Raw genomic sequence first — 24,561 nt, 5'->3', positions numbered from 1 at the left:
TGTATGGACACCGCTGGTAGAATGAATTCTTATATGCTGATTTGTGTTGTATAATGATTTGTGTTATTTTTACTTCATGCTATAGCAAAGCAAAAATGTGTATATTTAGATGTGGCTATGTCTCATTGCTTCTCTAATTTTAAAGTTTACTTTCATTTACCAATGACTGAATGAAGCACTTTTCAAAGTGTCTCACTCTTCACAACAGCCAATGTTCGTTGTGTGCTTCTCTGACCGGGTACTAAGCTAAGACTTAAACATGGATTATCTCAGTGGATTTTTCACAAGGATCCTGAAAACTAGGTACTCTCACTATCCTGATTCTACAAGTGAGTATATTGAAGTTTAGAGAGGCATTAATCAGTTTTAGCTGTTCATTTGACATCCCACTTCAGTACCAGTATTGAAACTGTTAACAAAAGATTGAGATATTTTTCTTTCTTTTTTTTTCCCCTACCTCTGAGAAGAAGTTGTGTTGGCTGCTCTAATCAATATGGAAAACAGAGCTAACTTGCTGTAGTACATTTGGGGATTGAGAGTCCTAACGGATTTATTGTTACTAAAACTTGGAGAGCAGTCCTTACAGGGCCCTAAGCAGATTTTTCATATAAAGTAGCTTACTCGTCAGGCACTTCTCTGTCATCTCTCTTAGGTTATGGAGCGGCTTTTCAAGACTGCAACCATGCTGGTTCTCTCAAATTGTCCTGAAGACGTTGAACTCTGTCACAGATTCATAGCTCCTGGCCAAAAGGTAATTAGTTTTGTGAATAAAGCCCAATACATGTACTCTTTAAATATGTTAATTATATATAATGAATATAATTACATTTAATAAATTTTCTTTTTTCTCTTTTCTTACCAAGGACAGATTAGAACATATGCTAAAAAACAACTTTTTAATGTAAGTAGATATTATATTTTCTCTGAACTTTATTCATACTTTATCATCTTTTTCACACTATAGTAAATTTTTTTCTTTATATATCTGCTTATCACACTCCCTAGACTCAAGGAAGGTCCATCTTTTAATTATTTTTATAGCTCTTGTGTCTGATTCATAGTTGACAATCAATGTTTCATGAGTAAATAAATGAGTAAATCATAGCAACATAAATGAACATAGTAATTATTAACTGTATTAATGCAATTCAAACTAATGCTAACTTTAGTAATCAAAATTTTGCTTGATTAAAAAGCAAACTTTTAAAATATGCACATGTAATGTCTGCCCCTCAGTTTTTCTCTGTTTCACTCTTTCTTTTTCTTCTTTACTTTTCTTGCTAAAACCTGATAATATATTCTAAACTGAGTTTTAGCCACTTTTTTTAAACCTAAAGCTCTGTATTTTAGGTATAACATATTTATTGCTTCATTTCCACAATAATCCTGTTCAAACAGTACTTGATATTGGACTGTTTGTTTATTCCACCAACCATATTAGTCAGATAGGCTGCTCCTTTTTTACAGTTTATTATAAAACAACGCATACTTGATATGGAAAAAGAACAATAAGCAACCTCTTCATAGATAGTACCAACAACTTATATAAGACTTAGTATTCAGTGTATTTACAGTGTATATAGGAAATTTGATACTCAGAAGAATAGAAAGTTGTTTCTGAACATAAGTTGGTATCATTCTTCACTTGCCGTCTTTAGGTTTAGGAAGATTTTGTTCTAAGAGGATTTAACCTCTCCTTGAGGAGGAGAATGAGAAAAACTTGGCCAGCTTGACTGAACTACGAATTTCAGCTATCAACCTAGACCTTCAGGCTACAAGTTTAAAGAGCTGAGTCCTTGAACCTGAATGAATAGCAAGGCAGTGACATGGGGTCAGAAAAGGAGGAAATAGTCAGAAGCCCCAAGATAGAGATTCGAAAGGCAGTGAAGTACAAGTGAAGGCCTTTGAGGTTCTTCTTTCACTTAAATTTATATTGAATACTTACTGTGTGCCGGGCATTATTTTAGAATCTGAAAACTGTCTCAAAGCAGTGAAAAAGCAGATAACATTCCCTGCCTTCATTGAGTTTACGTTTCTGGTGGAGGTAGGACAAGCCAAGAAACAAGATAAATAAGTAAAACATATAGTCTGTGAGAATGAGTAATACTAAGGGGGGAAAAAACAGAGAAGAGAAAGAAGATAAGAGAAGACAAAAGGAGAGTGAGGAGGTAGAAATTTTAGATAATGTGGCTGGGAAGATCTCACTGAGATAATTTTTGAGTAAAGATCTAAAGAAAGTAAGAGAACTAGTTATATGGGTATGTGGGAAAAGAATATTCCAGGCAGAGGAAATAGCAAGTACAAAGGCCCTGAGATTGTAGCATGCCTGGTGTGTTCAAGTAATAGCAGGAGTGAATAAGGGAAAAGGATAACAGAAGATAAAGTAAGAAAGGAGCAGAGACGTGGGAAAATCACGTGGGGCAGAAGATACAGAATAACAAGAGATGTTTAGACTTGAGAGTCATTTTTTCTTAATAATGTAACAGTAGCATATCAACGGCACAAAATCCTAGTGCTACCATTTTGACTGCTCTTGTATTTCTCAGTATAATGAGTAGATCATATCAAGTAGTTAATGGAAGAGAACAATAGAATGTCTAAGCAGGAAAGAACTTTAGACAATGTGGTCCAATCTCCTTATTTTAGAAGTGCAAATACTTAATTTTTTTAACGTTTGTATTTATAAAATGCTTTCACTAAGGTGAAGTGATTTACATAGTTAGTAAGTGGTAGAGTCAGAGGGGGAACCCAGAGCCCATTATCTTTTGTTTTCATTCAACATGTGAAACTGCCAGTGGTTTAGGCATGATCTCAGCAGTTAAAAGCTTAGACTCTGGAGTCAGCGCATCAGGGTTTACTGCTTACTTACTGAGTGATTTTGGGCAAGTTACTCATCCTCTCTAAGCTTCAGTTTCCCTTCTGTAAAATGCTCATTTTAAAATTATTACTACTATCAATACCACCACCATTCCTACCTTAGAAATTACCTATTATTTAATACTAGATTTTAATTTGAATAGAGTTTTCATCTCAGAAAAAAACCTATCACTCAAAACACAGCCTTGGGGGCTTTTTTTATACTATAAGATGCGACTCTTTCCAGTTTGTTATTATAGGTAGGAACTTCATTTTGCTTCAGAGAATAAGTTTGTTTGGGGTAAGTTATTTTTTGAGCTCAGTGTCCTTCAGAAAGTTTGTAGATTTTTGTTTTTAATCATCCGGTACTGCAGAGGACATAGGGAAACTGACGTTTTCATATACTACTGGTGGGCGTAAATTGGTGTAACCCTGTAAAAGGGAAACCATATCTTTGGCAGTATCTTTCAGAATAAATAAAAACTGCAATTGCCAATATGCTTTGATCCAGCAGTTCAATTTTTTCCATATGCTAAGTATATAAGAATAGTTTGTAATAGCATAAAATAGACATATGTAGTCATGATTTATAATAGCAAAAGATTGGAAATAGCTGAAATATCCATCAATAGATGACTAGTTAAACTAATTAGGACACATCCACAAAATGAAATATTGTGTAATAGTTCAAAAAATAAAGAAGCTCTTCGTATACCGAAAGGAAAAGATTTTCAAGATATATTGAGTGAGAAAAGATGTAAAAGAGTGTATATGGTATGTATGCTGTGGCTGGCATCTATTAAAAAAAAGGGAGAGTGTATATTATTTGCTTATAGATGTATAAAACCCTCTGGAAGGACACATAAGAAACCAATAATAGTGATTGTGTGTGAGGAGAGGAACTAGGTAGCTAGTTGTGGGAAAAGGGTGGAAGGGAGATGTGTACTCTTTTATAGATCTTGATTTTTTAAATTTTTTATTTATTTCTCTTTTTTTTTGGTAAGGAAGATTGGCCCTGACCTAGCATCTGTTGCCAATCTTCCTCTTTTTGCTTGAGGAAGACTGTCACTGAGCTAACAGTTATGCCAGTCTTCTGCTATTTTGTATGTGGGACACCGTCTCAGCATGGCCTGGTGAGTGGTGCACAGGTCCGTGCCCAGGATCTGAATCCATGAACCCTGGGCCGCCAAAGGGGAGTGCACAAACTTAACCACTACGCCACCGGGCCAGCCCCCTTGATTTTTTTTTTTTAACTGTGTGCATGTATTAACCTATTCAAATAGTTAAATTCTTGGTTTGGCTTGTTTTAGGCATGAGGGTTTCTCACTGAGATAATCAATGATATTTTTCCTAAACAGTCTTACGATGCTTAGAATACATTACAGAGCCCTTGCTATGGCCTGAACGAGTCCATGGGATCTGACCTCTGACTCCCTTTCCTATCTGATTTCCTGGCACTCTTCCTCTTGTTCAAGATGCTGTAGTCACATTCACCTTTTTGTTCCTCAAATGAGCCACACTGTTCCTCATTTTAGGCCTTTGTACTCACTGTTCCTTTTGTCTGGAATGCTTCCCCCCCAGATATTTATAAGGCTCATTTCCTTTCCTTGTGCAGGTTTCTGTTCACATGTCGCCAACTCAGTCAAGCCTTTCTTGCCCATCTTATCTAAAATAGCCCCCCAAATACCCTCCATCTTCTTACCTTGCTTTATTTCTCTTCATAGCACCAATAGCTCCCTGGCATTATATTGTTCTGTTTATTTGTCTTTTCCCCACTCCCCACCCCTATCCCCCATCACACACACACACACACAGGAATATTGACTCCATAAAGGCAGGGGCTTTGTTTTTATGTACTGTATCTCCAGTGCCTGGAATAATGCCTAGCACATAGTGTAAGCTCAATATATGTTTGTTGGATGAATGAATGACAACTTTAAGGAAAGACTTTTGCTCTTTTGGCCTCAATATTTCACATCTTTTATTAGGGCATTGGCATAGCATGAATGTGAAGAAAATCTTTCCTTGCCTGAGTGACTAGCTCCTCTGTGTCCATGGCAAGTAGATCGTGAGTGGGTTGTTGAGTGGTCATTTCTCTTCATGCTGATCAGACTCTCATGGGTTTAGATCAACCTTACTTCCTGATTACGCAATACCTATTTAATACTCATTTAGGATCTCAAAGGCTGTGTGGGAATAGGCCTTTTCTAGTTTTCAGATGGACTAACCCAACAGCCCATTGTATTGACCCTTTACCCTGTTTCTCTCTAGCATTTCTTATACTGAAGCAGTGGAGATCTTAAAGCAGGCGTCCCAGAACTTCACCTTCACCCCAGAGGTAATATTTTATATATATATATATATATATGTATAAATGAAAATATGTGTCCCTCTTGTCCTTATCCTGTTTCATTAAAGATCCTTTAAAATAAGTTTCCTTCTCCTGTTAGCAATATGTAGTATTTGCTCATCTGTACATTGGCTTTTTTTTTTTTTTTTGCTTGAGCAAGATTGTCCCTGAGCTAACATCTGTTGCCAGTCTTCCTCTGTTTTGTATGTGGGACCCACCACAACACAGCTTATTGAGCAGTGTGTAGGTCCATGCCCAAGATCAAACCCAAGAACCCTGGCTCACCAAAGCAGAGTGCACAAACTTAACCACTATGCCACTGGGCCAGCCCCTGTACGTTGGCTTTTTTTGATGGTTGCTCAACCTTGTTGAAATGTTTAGAATGAAAAATAACTTTGAAGTAGAATCATATCATTTGGAATAGCAGTGACTAAAGGGTTGTAAGAGGTTTCCCAAGTTTAGGAAGATGAAAATCCTAAAAAACAATTATAATCATAGAATATTAGTGTAGAAATCACCTAGTTCAAAGTGTATTCTGAGTGATAACAGGTGACAGAAAAAGAGGTTATGTGATCAAATAAGTTGAGGCAACACATTAAACAGGGTTCTTTTTCTGTTGAACTTTAGAGAGTCTCCTAATTTGTGATCCACTTGGGAAAACAGCAAATTTTTTTTTTAGAACTCCTTTATTGGCCAGGGTATCGGTTCAGAGAGGCCACATGATTTATCGGTGGGCATGCACATAATGTTGGAGGCAAGTCTTGTTCCTGTGGTGTTGCTTCTTTCCTCTAATTCAGATAGTGCCAGACGAGTGGGAGTCAGAAGATAGTGTTGGGAATGCGGTGCCTTTGTCTTCAAACCAGTCCTTACCCCAGTCCCATTCCCAGTTAAGTCAGGTCCTTTTATAATAGTGCCCTGCGCTTGTTATATTTATAATCAATTAATTTCTTTGCATAAGCTTTTATTTAATGTTTTTCTCCTACCCTGGAAGCTGCGTGGAGTCAGGGAGTCTCTTTTTCTTACCCCTATATCCAGTCCCCAGCATGGTACCTGGGATTTAATAGGCACATTAGTATTTGCTGAATAAATAGATGAACAATGTTATTAAATATTCATCAAAGAACATCTATGAGTTGACTCTTTTATTTAAAAAAAAATATTCACTGAGAGAAGCCATCTAGCCAAAGATAGACTCAATATTAGGAATATTATCTTTCATCATTTAATTTCCTGAGACTTAGGAATAGTGACTGTAGAAGAAGCTCTAGGCAGTATTAATAAAAAGTATGGTTCTGAAGTCGGTTTTCATCCACTGTGGACAGTGTGCTTTGTTTTCCTGCAGATGCTCTTCATCTGCTAAATGCCGCTCCCTGAGATGGGGGCAGAAAGCAGAGTGTTTATCTACGAGTTTCAGCTTTCATCTTTCCAGGCCTTTGGATGTTCTTGCTAACACATCTCTCTCTCTAGTCAGTCATCTGTGTAACCTCAGCAGACAGCTCCACACATCACTGATCCTCAGGGAGAGGAAGCCCTTGGAACTGATTCAGGTTATTTTCAGGTCCTGCAGTATGTATTTTTACTCTGTCTTCTCCTCTGGTAATTTCTTTTTTCTCTTTACAGTGGGGTGTTGATCTACACACTGAACATGAAAAGTTCCTGGTGAAGCACTGTGGCAACATACCAGTCTTTGTCGTTAATTATCCGTTAGCACTCAAGCCTTTCTACATGAGAGATAATGAAGATGGCCCTCAGCACACAGTAAGAAAAGACGCTAATTAAATGAGAGTTAGCCATCTCAGAGTTCGGGTTTTTCCCTTAATTAAAATTTCATTTATTCTTTGGCATATTTTGTTAAATTATATCTATCATTCTTTATATCGCTTAAAACGATAGTTTCTCAAAGGCACCTCTAAAAAAGTGTTCTCAAAGAAGATCCCAGTGTTCTATAAACATACTTCCTCATTTCTGTCACAAGGTGTCCTTCTTAGTTTAGCAAATGCAGGTGTAGGTCTTTTTGTTTTGGTTTGGTTTTTAAATAACTGAGATGAAGTGGCCTAGAGCTCTGTATAGCAATGCCAGGTCTACTGTCAACTTAAATACTGGTTAGGAGACTATAGCGGGGAGGGGGAGGCCAGGGTATATGCTGGGCGAGAGGTGACAGCAGTGGCCTGATGGGCAGAGGAAGAGCCAGCTTGGCAGAGCAGGGGGCTTAGCGTACTTTGTGCCTCTCAGATGGACGTATTGAGGGGAGGGTGTGGAGGGATGGAGGAGGGCAGGACAGGTCCTGCTCTCAGTTCTCTTCTGACTCCCTCTTCTCTGTCTGCCTGTCCTGTCTCTGTCCGTCTCTCTGCTCTCTTTAGCCCTTCTTATCTTCTGTTCTTTGTTCACCCTTAACTTTAGTTGCTTTTTATCCTTCTGGTTTCCTTTTTCCTTTTTTTCCTTTTTTTGTCTCTTCCCTCCTTTACAAAATTAGCAGTAATATAAAATAAGAATATATTTGACTATGTATTTCTTGAATAGTTATCTACTTAATATCATTAATTGTAAAAGTCTGTGAGACAAATATGCTTATCTCAAAAAAAGGTCCAAAAACTAAACTTTGCTATCTTTGGCTTTTCACTTGTCTCTAGATAAATACCAGTAGAAAAATATAGATCAAGGCCCATAGTAAATAAAATTCCCCCATCTTAGGTATACAAGATTCTCTCTTTCAATATATTTCCTATTTTCCCTCTTGTAGTATTACTAAAACAATATTCACCACCAATTAATAGATTCCTATGAGGCAGGCACCAGTCTCAGCGCTAAGTCCTAAAGGAACCTTGCCAAGAAACTTATTGTTTCCTCCAATTTTGCAGATGGAAAACTGGGCTGCAAAGAGACTGACTGCATTTTCCAAGGCTACATAGGTAGGAAGTGACAGAGTTAGTATTCAAACCTGATTCCCTCTGGCTCTGAAGTCTGTGTTCTTTTCCAGTCTCTCACCCTGCCTCAAAATCACAAATACAAAAGTACATTTTAGCTCTTCATTTTACTCATCCCCACCTTTCACAAAGCATTTTCCAAAACCAATGAGCAACATAATTGATTTATGATTCCAATTTTCTCTTTTCCCTACCAACCCTCTGGTATAATTGATTATGAGAAATGAATTGGCCCACAGGCAGGCAGCAAAAAATAAGAGACTAGGGCATAGATTATCCAATCCTAAATAATTCAGTATTGAGCCTGCATCACAAAGCAGAGGGCTGGGTTTGTATCTCTTGTCTTTTTTATCACTCCCCTCGATCCCACTCCCCCACCCCCACCCCTGTCCCCCACACACCATGTGTTCTTCTCATCTGATTTCCCTAGATGGAGCACTCTTCAGTCTTTCAGTGTTGCACTTCCTTAAATGCTCTGCTGAAGGCTTTCCTTCTCTGTAAAGACTTTCCTGACTTTTCTGGATTTCTGTAGCACTTCAAGAATTACTAAAACTGGTAGCATTGTGTCTTTTTTGTAGTCTCTATAACTTTTGCCTTCTCAAGTGAAACTCTTAATTTCTTCAGGATGGCAAGTGAGGTTTCTATGAGTAGCATGGCGTCTGTTGCTCATTTCTCATTCCCTCTAGTGTGACTTCCACCCTTCATGCCACTGAAGCAGCTCTCTCTAGGGTCAGTAATAATCGTCATGTTATTAAATCCTCAGACTTTTAAGTCTCTGTTTTACTTGACCTCTCAGCATTATTCAGCACTATTAATGACTTTCTTATTCTCAAAACTCTCTCCTCCCTTGGCTTCTGGGACATCACATCCTCCCAGTTTTCCTCCTTTCTCAGCGGCTTATTCTTTCTCCGTCTCCTATACAGATTTCATCCTCTTCTACTAATCCATTAGATGTTGGGATTCCTCAAGGCTCCATCCTAGGTCCTTTTTCTTTCCCCAGGTGATTTCATCTGTACCCACAGCTTATTATTTATTTTCAGACAACTCAGAGATTAGTATCTCTAATCTAGACTTCTCCTCTGAGCTCTGGACTCATCGCCATTTACGTATCTCAAATGCATCTCAAACTTAACATATCCAAAACTGAATCCACAGTTTCTCCTCTTCTCCCCTCCTCCCACCAAATTTGATCTTCTTTCAGTATTCTCTTTTCATCTAATTGTGCTAGCCAGATACCTAAGTCATCTTTGAAATCTTCCTCTCGCCACTTCCCATATTCAAGCTATTACTAAGTTCTGTCATTTTTATACTCCTAAATATATCTCAAATCTGTCCACTTCTCTTCATTTCCACTTCTACCTTTTTAGATTAAGATACCATCGTGTCTTGCCTGGACTACTTCAGTAGCCTTCTAATTGGTCTTAATGTATTCACTCTTTCCTCCTCTTGAGTCAGTTCTCCTCATTTCAGCATGACCCTTAAGAAAATGTAAATCTGATCACGTTATCTCCCTTCTTAAAACTATTCAGTGGACTCCCATTGCTCTTAAAATGAAAGTCAGGATCCTTTATATGGCCTCCAAGCCCCAGTATCATCTGCTGCTCCCATTTCTCTGGCCTGATGTGCGGGGTGCTCCCCTTTCCTCTGTCTGCTTTACCCACACTACCCTTCTTCCACGTCTTCAGGCATGCAATGTTTTCTCTCACCAGAGGATCTTTGCACATGGTGTTCTCTCAATCTACAACAATATTCTTCACCTAAGTAATTTTGCTTATTCTTCAGATCTCTACTCAGTCATCATTTCCCCAGAGAAACCTTCCTTGACCCTTCAGACTGTCAGAGACCCTGTTAAACACTACAGTGGTACCATGGGAAATTTCAGACACAGAGCTACTAACTGTTATTCCACCATAATCCTTAACACAGTTGTAATTTTACGTTTATTTACATGACTATTTAATGAGTGACTGTTCTCTCTATGCCAGAGGACTTGAGGACCTCTTTTTCACTCATCAGTGTCTCCCTAATGTCTAGCGTAGTGCCTGGGACAAAGCAGGCACCTAATATCTATTTGGTGGTGGATAGGTGATTAGATGGATGAATCAAACCCAACACAGTTTTAGGCACACTGTTAACAATTAGTGAGTAAGTGACTTGATTTGCTAAGGAAATTTCTGGGAAGCTAAAGAGTAGCTTTTACTTTAAATTTTTTGAGTGATGGCAACATGGCATAAAGGAAAGTCTAGTGGCTTTAGAATCAGACACTCTTGAGTTCAAGTCCCAGATCTATGAGTTATAAACCATGTGATTTTAGATAAACCACCTAATTTTTTGAGTCCTAGTTTCCCAGTCTATAAAAGTAAGATGATCATATTTTATGAAATTGTGAGGATTAAATTAGGTAATATATGAAATACACATAGCACAGTGTTTGGGGTGGTAGTCAGTAAGTGTGGAGCCCTCTCCTTTCCTTCTAAATTTTGATAAAGGCTTTATTATGATAAAGCACAATTATGTTGAAAGGTGTGTGTGTTACTACATCATAAAATGCTATTACATAAGATTCTATAAAAGGCAGTTCTCTCCTAGACTGTGGTCACAAACATACCTTTCAAAGTACCAGGAGGGCTTCATTATGACAAGTCTCTCTAGTAATGTGGTCTCACAGCTTGACATCTAAAGGCATTATAATGGGACTTTAGTGTATTTCTGTAATTTATGCCGTACTATAGCATACAACTTCTCAGAGCTAAATTATTAAAATATAATTTATTTAAACTGTATACATTAGACATAGATTATAACATTGACTCATTAACAACCTGGATTTCTTTTCCACCTACTTATATAAAGTACATGCTTCAACCCCTACTTTATTATTTTTGGTGGTGAATGAACAGGCTTTGGGTCAATTAACTAAATTCTGTGCTGCTTTTTGTAGGGCTGTAATAACAGGTTGTAAGTAGGATTGCAAGAATTTCTGCTATGGGCATGATTCAATCTAAATAAATTGAAACAGGTGTGTTTCACAAGTGCCTTCTCTAGGGAATCAAAAGAGAAGGGTAGGGAAATATTTAACCTACTCTCGTAACATTTGGCCAAGGGTAATAAATAGTAAAATAGTATATTTTTACAATTATAGTTTCTTTTCTTTCTTTCTCTCCCCAGCGCTCTCCAAAAAAAAAAAATGAAGGTATGCAGTAAGTTGTAATGAAAAGTACACCGGATTAAGAAGTTAGTAGTGCTGAGTTTGAAAGCCAGTTCTCTTACTAGTTAGCTCTCTGACCTTAGGCAAGTCTCTTGAATCTCTGAGCCTCAGTTTCTCAGAGAATTAGATGAGATGACCTCCAAGGTACTAACCAGCTTTACGATTCATTGATTTCATGTAGCGTAAGTTTTTCCTCATTTGGGTATATAAGAATGGCTTGTAAATTATCAAACATGTTTGCTAATTTGAACGGGACAGAGCATGAGCCTCAGTAAAATGAATCTAAGCAAACATGCAGAATGCCATATGTCCCTGAGTCTGGGTCCCTGGGTAAGTCCCCCAAAGGCAGATGGCAAATATTCAGCTAGGGAAATGGCCTCACAGAGAGGAATACCCATTCATTCCAGCCGTGTGTGATTAGGAAAAAGTGACTGTCCAACAGTCCCTGATGAGATGCCAATATCACCAGGTTATGTTCTCATTTTTAAAATTGTATCAGTATTACTCAGCAAAGCATGAAAATTTAAGCATTGGTGAGCATTCAATACCGTTCATATTGTGAAGTCAACTTCGAAGGAAGAATACTCAACCAAGGGTGTCTAATGAATTTCCCTGGACTAGGGCTAATTAACCAGCCTGCATCAAAATAGCTTGAGCCACAAACCAACGGAAATAATGATGAAAGGAATTACCAATTTTCCCCATATCTAGGACTAATGATTATCCTGGAAATTTATGTCAAAGTTGAAAATATTCAGTCCATCTGAAATGCTCCCACACCAGCCATTTTGCTAGCCACAGTCCATTATCAGTCATTGCTGCATCTTCACTGCCACTTCTGGAAGGCTCTCTTTCCTAGCTGTGCCTGGTTGTTTTTAGGGGCAAAACACTGTCTGTGTCAGCAGTTAGAGCAAGAGCTTACCGAGGCTGAAACCACAAACAGGTTTCCTGTGGTTTGTGGAACATTTTTTTTCTTTTGATAATAGTATGTAATGTTGCTCCATTGTTGGTACCGGCCTGTGAGAAACTGAATAGGGAAGTGTTCAATTTGTGTTTTTATCAGTATTTAAAAATACTGAGATGGGTAGGAAGAGAAGGTAGTAAAGGAAGGGACATTAAACTTGTTCCCTGTCTCTTTGAAGTTAGCATAGAAAAGGTAATGTATTCAATGCCTTGCTCCTATCTAGCCTGTTTGTTTTTTAATTCGAGATCTGGGTTTTATTTTCAATCCACTGATTGGAATCAAAGAGTAAGAGTCGAAAGGGAATATCATAAATAGAGACCGGGGTTTGTTCAGCTTGAATACCAACCCAAACTATTTCTAGACAGCTTGCTGCTGCAGCTGTGTGACTTAAGCAAAATCAAAACTCATACACAGTGGAAGAAAATGTGCCAGGCAGCACTCTGGTCTAGAAGATGCACCCAAAGTGGAATAAGTTTTAAGACTAGAAAGTTAGCAAAGAGTGTAGTAAAATTATTCATAGCCTTCGTTGTTATCTGTGTAGGAGAGCGAAAGGACAGCAGAACTCAGGTCCTCCCACTTATTTCGAGTCTCCCAAAGTTGCACTGGAACACAGTGGAGATTTTAGTCTCAGAAGTGCTCAAATTTTGGCAACCAGAATTCAGCAATTCATCAAAAGAATCATACATCATGATCAGGTGGGATTCATACCAGGGACACAGGGATGGTTCAACATCCGCAAATCAATCAACGTGATACACCACATCAACAAACTGAGGAATAAAAACCACATGATCATCTCAATAGATGCAGAGAAGGCATTTGACAAGATCCAACAGCCATTTATGATAAAAACTCTGAACAAAATGGGCATAGAAGGAAACATAATAAAGGCCATATATGACAAACCCACAGCCAACATCATACTCAATGGGCAAAAACTGAACCCCATCCCCCTGAAAACAGGAACGAGACAAGGATGCCCTCTATCACCACTCTTATTTAACATAGTACTGGAGGTCCTGGCCAGAGCAATCAGGCAAGAAAAAGGAATAAAAGGAATCCAAATAGGGAAGGAAGAAGTGAAACTCTTGCTGTTTGCAGACGACATGATTTTATATATAGAAAACCCCAAAGAATCCATTGGAAAACTGTTAGAAGTAATCAACAACTACAGCAAAGTTGCAGGGTATAAAATCAGAAGTGCTCAAATTTGATCAACTTTGAATTAAGAGGACATTTTACTGGGCAACCGGTAAAGCCTCACTTTCCCTAATCAAGGGCAGGATTGCTCAGCCCTGGCTCTTTAAGCCAGCCTCAGACTCCCGTAAACCACGGACCTGCCAGCCATAAAGGCAAATTGTCATCACCAGCTAATGTGCTAGGCCACTTGCTTGTCTCCAACCTGTTTGCACTCTAACCGCCTCCCAGCCCATCAGCTGGCAAATGCACAAAGTTTTTCTCATTGCTTCTTAAGAAGTTTGTGTGATTCCCTCCACATCTGCATTTTGTGCATCCTTATGTCATGGTGTGTGTTATATCTATGTGCCTTTTACCTCCACTAGAGGCCTAGAGAAACAGGTAGTTTATTAACCCAGTAGTTACGAGGGAGAGACACAAGATAGAAGAATCCTACCCGGAATCTCAACTCTAACTAAAAAATAGGGAAATTGAGGGAATTGTTCCAGTGATCTTTAGGGAATGCAGTATTTTTTATATCATATCCGAAGAAAGTACAGCTCTGTGTATTCCAAATGTAAATGTCTTTTATTTATAGTTGAGGAATACTTTACTATGTTATAGCTTCTCAGAAAGTGTGCAGAATCCTAGATAGATTGGAGGATATCATTGTAAAAGAAAAGCAGGAAGTATGAGAATCTGATATGGTTGAAGAGAAACTAAACCTAAAGTAAAAGAGAAGAGAGGAAGGTTATGTGGAGGAAGAGAAGAAAACAGGGCCTTTGTGGGCATTTCAGAAATGTGTCCTTGATTGAAAAAAAATAGTACCCTTTGCTCATGGAATATTTACAAGGCAGTATAAAGCCATGCCTTACTCAAAAGATACAGAAAACATACAGAAAATTCACCCATCTGAGAGTGGGAATTTTCAAACCACCTAGACAAGGAAAGGACATAGATGATGTCTGTGTTCCTTCTGCATGTCACAAAATTAGTAGTGATATAGGACTTTATCCAGATGTCTTCTAAAATTTTTATTCAACTAAAAATACACTATTTTGGTAAGTTCTTTCCTACTGATAAGTTCCTCTCCTAGAGTACAGAGGAAGAAAATAGAGGAACTAGTGTTCTGACCTTAATTCTAATTCACAATGAGGAATTGGTTGAGAGAGTGGAAGTGGAAGAGTCCAAGTAGGTGGGGGGAAGAGAGCAACACGGTCAACTTTTACTGCAAGTAAATAGTTGCCGCTCCTCCCTCAGGGAGGATTAGACTTCCTTGCCCCCTTGACATGCGCTGAGTGACTTGCATGTGACTTGCGTTGGCAGGAAAACTGTGAGCAAACGTGACCTACATACATTACTTCTGGACAAATACTTTTAGTACATAGTCATCTTGCTCTTTTTTTTTCCATCTCCCATAAGGTCAGCAATACCTTAGAAAGAGGCTTTTTTTATCAGCTTCAAGCCAGGATAGACATGTAGCATATGTTTTAAAAAGCCAATTCAGCTGTTGTAGAGCAGAGGTTCTAAGTTGGGGGTTATTTTGTCCCTCACCCCCAGCCCCACTCAGGAGATGTTTAGCAATGTCTGGAGACATTTTTAATTGTCACAACTAGGGGCATGCAACTGGCATCTGGTGGGTAGAGGTCAGAGAGGGTGCTAGATACCCCACAATGCACAGGACAGGCCCTCGCAACAAAGAATTATCTGGCCAAAAATGGTACTGATGCTGAGATTGAGAAACTCTGTTTTAAGCTTCTGGAGTTCTTACTACAGCATAACCTAACCTATCCTAACCAATACAGCAACTACCACATTTTATAAACGCCAGTGTGGAAGAAGTTGGACATAAGCAGTTAGGTACGTTAGTTAGTAAGAAAATGGGTTTGGAAGAAATCCAGGGGGAAAAAATGCACATATTGTACTATGGCATAAGATTTTGAGGTAGGACTGAAAAGGTTCAGAAGCTTCCAGTTCCACAACTATTACTCTGCAATTGCAAATATTTCAGATAAACAAAAACCAGACAGAAAGGTCTAAGACCAATATGGTTGCACATTGAATGCTCCAGTGAACTCAAATATTAAAATAAATGAGGTTTGTAGTCAAAGATAAATATGTCTTTTACACTCCTCTAAAAATAGCGTTAAAAAAACTAAGGTCCAAAATTAACATAATTTAGACCCGCAAAAGTGCTAAAACCCCAAAAGAGTTTTTTTGCTTATTTTAGTTGTATTAGCAGCAAGACCAAGCAAGAAAATGATCTCTTGTTTGAAAAAGCAGAGCAGTCCCTCAAGGGTTGTCTCATCCCGTTGTCACTGGCCACCAGCCTCAGCTAGACTCTCTGCTGCCTGTTCTTCCACGACAGCTGATTCTCCAACAGCTTTTATTGAGGCAGTTGATCTTTTTAGCTCTGACTCGTAAAGCTTTGCATTTACTTGCAGTATCAGAAGCAGTACTGCTCACCTTTGTGTCTTGGAATCATCCCACCTTCAAAATCTTGGAAATGATAGATTTTGGATAGACCTTCTTAATAGTCAGAGCTACACAAGGATGGAATGCTCTATTTCAGGAGCAGTAGTTCCCAGTCTTTAAATATTTTCAAGCAAAGGCTAGAGAGTCACCTGGTTGTCTGTTCTCTTCCAACCCTGATTGCCTATAATTCTCAATTTGAAACTCTGGATTGAAATTAAGAACAGGTTTTTCATCATGTGTCTCTTAACTCCCAGCATATTTTAGCCATGTCTGAAAGCAATATATATTAGAAAATAAAGATGCCAATCTTCCTGTGGCCATAAAAACCCCCTTGAACCTTCTCCTTCCTCTGAGAATAGAAGGGATAAGGACAGGGTCCTGGTTGGAGTCTGACTTTATTAATTGTCTAGCCCATGAGAATTTCCTCATCACAGAGTAAGACTCTCTTGTCCACCTATCCACAGCTGTTTGTTTCATTACGTACTTTCACATTTGAGTCACCAAATCCACATTCTAAAATACCTGCCTGTTTATTGTAGGCCCCCAAGATTGTAAAAGAATTACTGAGATGTGGTCATCAAGCAGTGGTAGCGTGACAGAGACCTGTCTGTGCACTTACTCCTCACCAGCTTATTGAGTGGTAGAAGATTTAGTAAAGGTGGAAATAATTAGTGAATTTCTGTTCTCTCTCACTCTAGTTCAGCTGAGTGATAAAAATCATGCCTAATGTTTTCTCTTTTAGTGATAGTAATGAAGATGAGGTATCCAGCATTTGGGGCACATTCTTGAATTACATTCTTTATTAATCTCAATTATTTATAAAGGATAGCTCAGTCAAAAGTTCTGAAATCAAAACAGTGGTATGGCTTGATAGTCAAGTGAAGCAAAGTTTAAGAGTTTATAATATAATGTGACATTTAAAGATTAAAATATGTTTTATGAATTCCTAATTTTCATTTGTTGCATTAAATCTTTCTTACTTTTGTGTCTTCAAATTTTTGGTCTTCAAAATATCTACCTGCCCCCTAAAAAAGAATTGCCAAGTCACAAAATAATACAAATCGCAAATAAACATTCTCAAAAATTAAATAGTACTAGTAATTGAAGAAATACAAATTAAAATACCAAGCTACCATTTTCCCCTATTAAAAATTTTTTTGCTGTTTTCTTATTATGAAAGTATGACATATCTTTATTGTAGAAAATAAAAAAATACAAGTAAGAGAAAATAAGAAATCACAATGGTAAAAAAATTAACATCTCATTATGTAGATGTCAGTCCTTTTTCTTCTATGTCTAAAATTTATCTGTCTCCTATTGATGTACACTTGAATTTTTTGTTACAAGTAATGCTGTAATAAACATCGTGTGTATTAATCTTTTCTTTGCATCTCTGATTATTTTGTTAGGACTAGTTCTTAGAACTGTCATTGCTTAGTGAAAGCATACTACATTTTTAAGGCTTTTGATTATCTTTTGCCAAATCGGTCACCAGAAGGTTGTATCAGATGTAGGAGAGTAATTGGTTTATGCATTCTTTAATCCATATTATTCATGTTCATTTCTTATCGTCACCATTTTTATAACCCCAAAATGATATCTTCTTATTTTAATTTATATTTCTTTGATTAATAATCAGAGCATATTTTACATATCTTAACAAAATAATACAAATTTTTACATACTTCATTGTCACATTATTTGTAAGAGAAAAATGCATACACCTAAATGTTCAACAAAATGAAACCAGTTAAATAAAAACTGTGATACTTCTAAACAATAAACTGTGCAGCTATACCGTAAGCAAAGTATTTTAACTGACATAGGAAAAATATTTATTGTATATTAGGTAAGACAATTAGAATGGTGAATTTTTGTATGTAATTTTTTCTCTACTGTACTCTGTAAACATATAAGAAAAAAACCTGAAAAAATATGGCAAGGTGGAATTGCTTCTGCATAGTGATAGGTGATTTTTAATATTTCATAATTTTAATACTTCCCACATTTTGTATAATTAACATTTGTATCAAATTTGTGAATAAAACACATCTTTGTTAAGTACACTGCATTAATGATGCAAGAGGGGAGAGGAAACTGTCCACCTGCAATTCTCATAGCATGTATTCTAAAGATAACATTAAACATTTGATACTGAAACAGGAAACAGGAACAGATAACATAACTAAGATTCTGGTAAGCAGTTAAACAACCAGTTGTCAAAATGTTAAAAGTTCCACTTGCTCGAGAAGCTGACAATTGCTGGAATCCTCTGAAAATGTAATGTTATGTATGTATGATTTTTTTCCCTTTTTAGGTTGCTGCTGTTGATCTTCTGGTTCCTGGAGTTGGAGAGCTCTTTGGAGGTAGCCTCAGAGAGGAACGCTACCATTTCTTAGAGCAGCGACTGGCCAGGTATTGATCAGACCTCAAGGAAACAAAATTCAGAAATTGGGGTTGGGGCACTCAAAGGCAGTCATGGCAAAGTAACAGAGAACAGCGCATGAGCCTCAGCACCTGACAGACCTGGATCTCAGATTCTGTGTGACCTTGAGCAGGTTGTTACTTGACCTCTCTGAGCTTCCCTTTCTTAAAGACTGAAACTGTTATCTGAAACAAGATCGCAGTGATACTTGCCTGCTGTTTGTATGTATCTCTCCCTATGGAAGTGGCTTTTTAAAAAGTTAATGATAGAAGGAGGAGGGAGATTTCCCCCTTAAAGCTTGTCCTTCATTTTTCTCTTCTCTGTGTACTTTTTTTACTCTAAATTATGATGGTGGACTCCTACAGGGACATAAAGACTGAACCAAGGAAAGACTAAAGATGGAGAAAGAAAGATAATAAAAATATCTGCAAGTTAGCATTTAGAATAAGCAGTTTTCCCTTCCTCAGGTTTTCTACTATGTAAGGGTCTTTATTTAGCTGTTTGAATAACTTATTTTAACTTGCTGTTTGAGACCTGGGAAATGAATCTATAAACACATAGGAAATGTTTTGGAAATGAGAAGTAGGGAATTGTGTTTCTAATTGAACTACCACTCCTGTATATACATGGTCTGCCAACAAACCACAATGACTTCCTAAACTAACCAAGGTTATAAACCCCTATTTTCCATGGTTTCCACTTTTGCTGTGCCAGACTTTAAAAAAAAAAATGACTTTCCCATGTCGAAGGTTTAATCCTTCTCTCCAGATGATACTGGGTTTCACAGTAACCTGGAAAAGCCATAATTGTTTGACAATATCCTGTTAAATTAGCCATGTGTAACAAGGCCTCCTTTTCCTAATGGAGAAAAACTTAAAAAGTTGATGCTTTTCCAAGATCCCAACCTATAAATCTGTTGGGTAACTTGGTTTTGTAATCCCAATCATTTGAACTGCTGTTTGGTTAGGGTTCAGAAGAAAGAGGATGAATGTGTTCTGGGAAGATGTATTTTTATCAGACTACTAGCTCCTTACTATTACTATGGTATTAAAAAGTCCTTGGAAAACTGTGGAAGTGAAGTGAAGGTCAAACTCTTTAGATGGAAAGAATTTGAAGATTCTCTGGGGTTTTTTTTAAAGCACAATAAAAATCACACATGGCAAGAAACCTCATCTGTTGAAAGATTAATTGGTCTGTTTTCTTTGCTTGCTTCCTTCCTTCAGGAAACCTTTACTCATAACATTAAATGTTTACCTAATATCTGATAAAATCCAAATTTATCTTTCCTAATAAAATGGATATGTGGGTTTCCCTATCTCAGGGTTCTGTCTGTGACTTCTGTCCATGTTTTCTGTATTTTTGTATATTTGAATTTTTCATAATCCTCATCACTTTAGATCCACTCTGGTCCCAAACACCTTTTTAAAGGGCTGAAATTAATTTTAATGAATACTAAGAGCTTAACATTTTATTAACATTTCTCAAATTGGCGAAAACCAACTTGCAACCATATTATGAAGGCAGCCTCAGAATCTATATTATTGTTTTAATGTTATAGGATGAAAGGCATGTCTGTCTGTCCCTTGTGTGTGCCTCCCAACAACCTTACATAGTAGTGATGGTGCTTTTCTTGTGTCACAGGACAGAAGCTCATCTCAAATGCACTGTTTCTTTTGTGCTCTGGACCGTACTTCCTTTCTATGGCGTTTATTGTCTCTACCCCCTGTTGGATAATACCTTGGACTGTTAGTTTACTTACCTTTCTTACCATGTAATAAAGATTCAGCTGCTTAACTGCATTGCATGTTATTTGAGAGCACAGGTTTTGGTGTAGACTATTTTATAAAGAGCGCTTTGCATACAGCCCAGAAGAAATGTTTGGTGGTTAGTATATTTATCTTATTGCCATTTTTGTTATTTTCCTTTTACAGATCAGGACTGACAGAAGCCTACCAATGGTAAGAATGTGGCTCCTGATGAGTCTCATTCTAGCTGTGGTCTGAGTGTAACATAGTTTTTACTTGTATTCCTTAGGCACTATGGAACAATGAACAGCTTCTGAGATTACTTACTTTGAGTCCTTGAAAAATAGTAATAATAATGGCTGCCATTTATTTCTTACTTATTGTGTGCCAGATAACGTGTTAAAAGTTTCACGTATATTATCTCATGTAATCGTCATAACACCCTGTGAGTTAGGTACTGTTCTTATCTCCTTTTTATTCCCCTTCTAGACCCGAGGCCTAGAGTTGTTAACTGACTTAGCAAAGAGCAGACAGTGAGAAGCAGACAGCTGGGACCTTGTGCCTAACCATTGTACTTCACTTTCTCTGCGTGTGAAATTAGGGGCTTGAGCTGAGTGATCCCTAAGGTCTCCACCAGATGTAGAAATCTAAGCTTCTTAGGGAAGATCACCTGTCTGCATTCATACGTTTAGTTCAAAGGTGTTCTGGTTTTCTTTCTGCAGACGCTTCCTGCCAGTTATTTCCAATATATCCAAATCATTTATTTATATTTCTGTAACAGCACTCCTTTGGGATCTTGGTGTAATAATATCAACACTATTAGTAATTCTTTTGCTGTCCTTAGGAGAAGGAAGGGTCAAATTACACACTTGCCTTTTGGTAATGAAGGAGCTAGATTTCAGAGTTGCAAAAAGCCTAAAATTGGGTTCAGGTAATGGCCCTTGAATGCCTTATTACTTACCAATAATGACCTTAGGTATACTTAATCTCTCTAAGTCTTAGTTTTCTTGGCTGTAAATTGGAATGATAATATCTACTTCATGGGATTATTGTGAGGATGAAACGGAACAGTATAGATTAAGGATCTCCATAGAGCCGAAGCTCAGTAAATGCTAGTTTTTTTCCCCTTTTCTTTCCTTTGTTCTGAGTCTTACTATTAGGTAGCTGAGCCTGATTGAGCAAACTTATGCATTCTACCTCAGTTTCTTCCTGTTTACAAGATAATATTCATAGTGTGTAAAAACTAGCCAAAGACATTTTAATTTTTGATTAAATAAGGTTAGGCCATTTCTGGTATTTATTAATTATTTCAATACTACTCTTTTCCCAACTGAAGTTTTCAAACTCTGAAGATCTCTGAATGTAAATATTTATCATTTGAACCTTCTTCCTTTGTTACGGTAACCATAGTGTTTTAAAAGTAGAAGGGATTTTAGAAATCCTCGAGTCTGTGACCTCTGCTTGTTACCACTGCACTGTGAGTAGCCACCCCAGGTGTCTAAGAATTTGCTCACTTCCTATTTCTACATGCCATATGCAAATAAACTCTGTAGCTAGTTCCACAAATTTTGTACCATCTCTTCTATAATTTGGCTGCCCTAGAATCAATTGAACAACAATCCAACAAAAACATATTCATTGGAAAACTTGTTTCTTAGAAGTGGATTTTTCTATCAAAGCAAAGGCAAGGAAAATGCTGCAACCTGAATTCCTCTGCTGAATGCAGTTTCCAGACATTTATGCCAGGGTTTTGACATCCACGTATGAGAACTTTAGAGCCAGCTAGAAGCTGTTGCTGGACTTCTTGCAGCCAGCTCAGATTCTGCAGGTGTTTGTGGCAGGTGATTTGATATGCCCCTCATCTCATTTTCTCTCTCAGTCAAAGTATATCCTGCCCCCATGCCTTGTAAACTTAAGGTTAATTCAGCTACCAGACATGTCAATTACTCAAGACGGTGCTCCTTCCATTACTCCTCGTAGTCCTTACTAGTCCGAAGTTTTATCCTAGATACTCCTGCTTATTGATCTCTCACTTGGTTGTAACTCGCCTAGTTGCAGTTCACCTTCTATTTTAGAAAGATAAGTACTTAATCTTAACTGCCTAAAATACCTATACATGCAGCCATTATTATTAATAGTGGGGAGATAGGTGATAGTCTTTTATCCTTGAGGAGCCAAATGACTAGCAGCTGTAGCACTTGTTTTATTCTGGAACTGATTTTACAAATCATTCAAGAAGCTATAAAGTTTTTTTAACCAATATTATATAACTCAAGAATTCCCCCACCAAGTGACATCATAAAAATATTTATAAAGTCTTCCTCCTTCTCTTCCTTTCCTGAAGTAACTTTATCCCAGTCTGGTATATTGGAATCTGGGTTTGGATCATGGCTGTACCATTGTCTAGCCATGTGATCTTAAGTGGGAATAGAATGTGTGAATGGGCTTCAGAGACTGTCTAGCCTTCCAGAAAAATGACTCTGGATATCTTCCACGAAGCTCAAAGCAGAGAACTAGAAATTTCTCCTCACACCAGCCCTCAAGAGTATATTGTTATGCCTTCAAATAGTAAATCTTCATATAGTAAGCATCTACTCCAGAGCAGACACTGGAGAAAAAGGGTTGAAGAGGACGCAGTTCCTGCCCTTGATATATCTCACAGTCCCCCTTATAGTAGGGGATATCTTTTTATAATATATCAGGCAAAACTCTTCACTCTCTGTGTATTAAACAATATGATTTGGGTAAGAAAAAAAAGAGCATTATCATTAACATACTAACAAATAGAAGAGGAATGTTTTTTCAAGAAAATTAGTAAAATTATTAGAAAATTTTCTATAGCCTCATGAGGCAAGTTTTCTGTATATAAGTACATAAATAACTTAAAAGAGAAAGGGTCAAATGACCAGGGCCCAAGAGTGCCTGACAGGATTTGCTGCTCTTTGTCTGGGTGACCTTGAACAGATCACTTTAACCTCTCTGTCCTTCATCCGTCTGTGGGGGTAAAAGACTGGTCTACCACAATGATGTGGACGATAACAAATGATTGCAAAATACTTTTGAAATATAAAAATCTATCATAACAATCTATCATAACGTCTGATCCCATACAGCACTTATAGATGACGGTTCTCTGTTTTTCAAAATCAGGTATCTGGACCTCCGTCGATTTGGATCTGTGCCACATGGAGGTTTTGGGATGGGATTTGAGCGCTATCTGCAGTGCATCTTGGGAATTGACAATATCAAAGATGTTATCCCTTTTCCAAGATTTACTCATTCATGTCTTTTATAGCTGGAAGACTGGTTGAGGAAGATCACTCCATGCCGGAGGTGTTGCACATGAGTGTCCACACAGGAGAGTGAATGTTTGAATTTTAGAAATGCAGAAGTTTTCACATGTAATTGTCATGCTGTAAGATATAATATATGAAAAATAGAAATGATCATGATTTTCTTAGAAAGTTGAGAGCAGGGGCCGGCCCCATGGCTGAGTGGTAAGTTTGTACACTCCGCTTCGGCAGCTCAGGGTTTCTCTGGTTCAGATCTTGGGCGCGGACGTGGCGCTGCTCATCAGGCCACGCTGAGGCAGCATCCCACACAGCACAACCAGAAGGACCTACAACTAGAGTATACAACTATGTACTGGGGGCTTTGGGGAGAAGAAGAAGGAAAAAAACAAGGTTGAAAGCATTTCATGGAAAGATGAACTCCTTCAAGAAGAAGTACTTACAGCAGGTAGAATCTCAACTCTATTATGTCAGTTAAGAAGAAATGAAGCAGTTGAACTAGATGGTCCCAAAGTTCCTTTCAAACTTGAAGACAGTGTGAGACAATGTATTTTACTTTGTCTTTAATTATTGGATCCTGCCCTGTGTGACCTTGAGAAACAACTAGTAGCTAAAAATAAAATGTTGTTGGATATTTTCTCCCCTGCATTTAACCTGTGATAAATGCCCATCTTATTCTCAGTGTTTTACTAAACATTACAGAAGAAAATATTCCTTTTTTGGGGCCTTAACTGAGTTAATAAAGTTGCTATTCTGAATTGAAATCTTCTTTCATCAGACTGGATGAAAAAAATCACATTTAATAACTGTTGATCCTTAATTATAAAAGGTAACAAGTTGTATTATTTAAACTAATCAATGTTGTTATAATTCATATTAGATGTTTATAACTTCTATAATAATAAATAAAATAGATTTTTGATACAAAAATCAAAGAAAAAGACAGTCATATTTTTAAATTCCATTTTTCCATTTCCCAGTAAAATTTGGAAGGAAGATATTTTCTATCCAAGATGAGGATGCATAAATATAGCTAAACCTAAAGGGTGGGTAATTCTGGAGTCAAAAAGTAACAGTGTCTGGTAGAGTTGAGAAGACTGGGAGTTTGAGACCTGACAACTCTAGCACTTTACATGTATGATTTTGGA

At 37.6% G+C, this 24,561-nt stretch overlaps 1 protein-coding gene across 3 annotated transcripts in view; it reads left to right on the top strand.

Annotated features, from left to right (window-relative positions):
* The window catches only part of NARS2 (asparaginyl-tRNA synthetase 2, mitochondrial), a 102,506-nt gene extending 78,335 nt beyond the window's left edge, over nt 1–24,171 (top strand). For all 3 annotated transcript variants that reach the window (XM_046637966.1, XM_046637965.1, XM_046637964.1), the window contains 7 exons: nt 653–751; nt 864–901; nt 5,128–5,194; nt 6,827–6,964; nt 18,271–18,368; nt 20,310–20,336; nt 23,274–24,171. In XM_046637966.1, coding sequence (XP_046493922.1) covers nt 653–751; nt 864–901; nt 5,128–5,194; nt 6,827–6,964; nt 18,271–18,368; nt 20,310–20,336; nt 23,274–23,418 — 612 coding nt within the window. In that variant the 3' untranslated portion in view covers nt 23,419–24,171. The remainder of the gene's footprint in view (nt 1–652; nt 752–863; nt 902–5,127; nt 5,195–6,826; nt 6,965–18,270; nt 18,369–20,309; nt 20,337–23,273) is intronic.
* Nucleotides 24,172–24,561: the final 390 nt, after the last annotated feature.

This window comes from Equus quagga, chromosome 14 (assembly GCF_021613505.1).
Source record: "Equus quagga isolate Etosha38 chromosome 14, UCLA_HA_Equagga_1.0, whole genome shotgun sequence".
Classification (NCBI taxonomy): Eukaryota; Metazoa; Chordata; class Mammalia; order Perissodactyla; family Equidae; genus Equus; species Equus quagga.
This window is presented reverse-complemented; position numbering and strand designations above follow the sequence as displayed.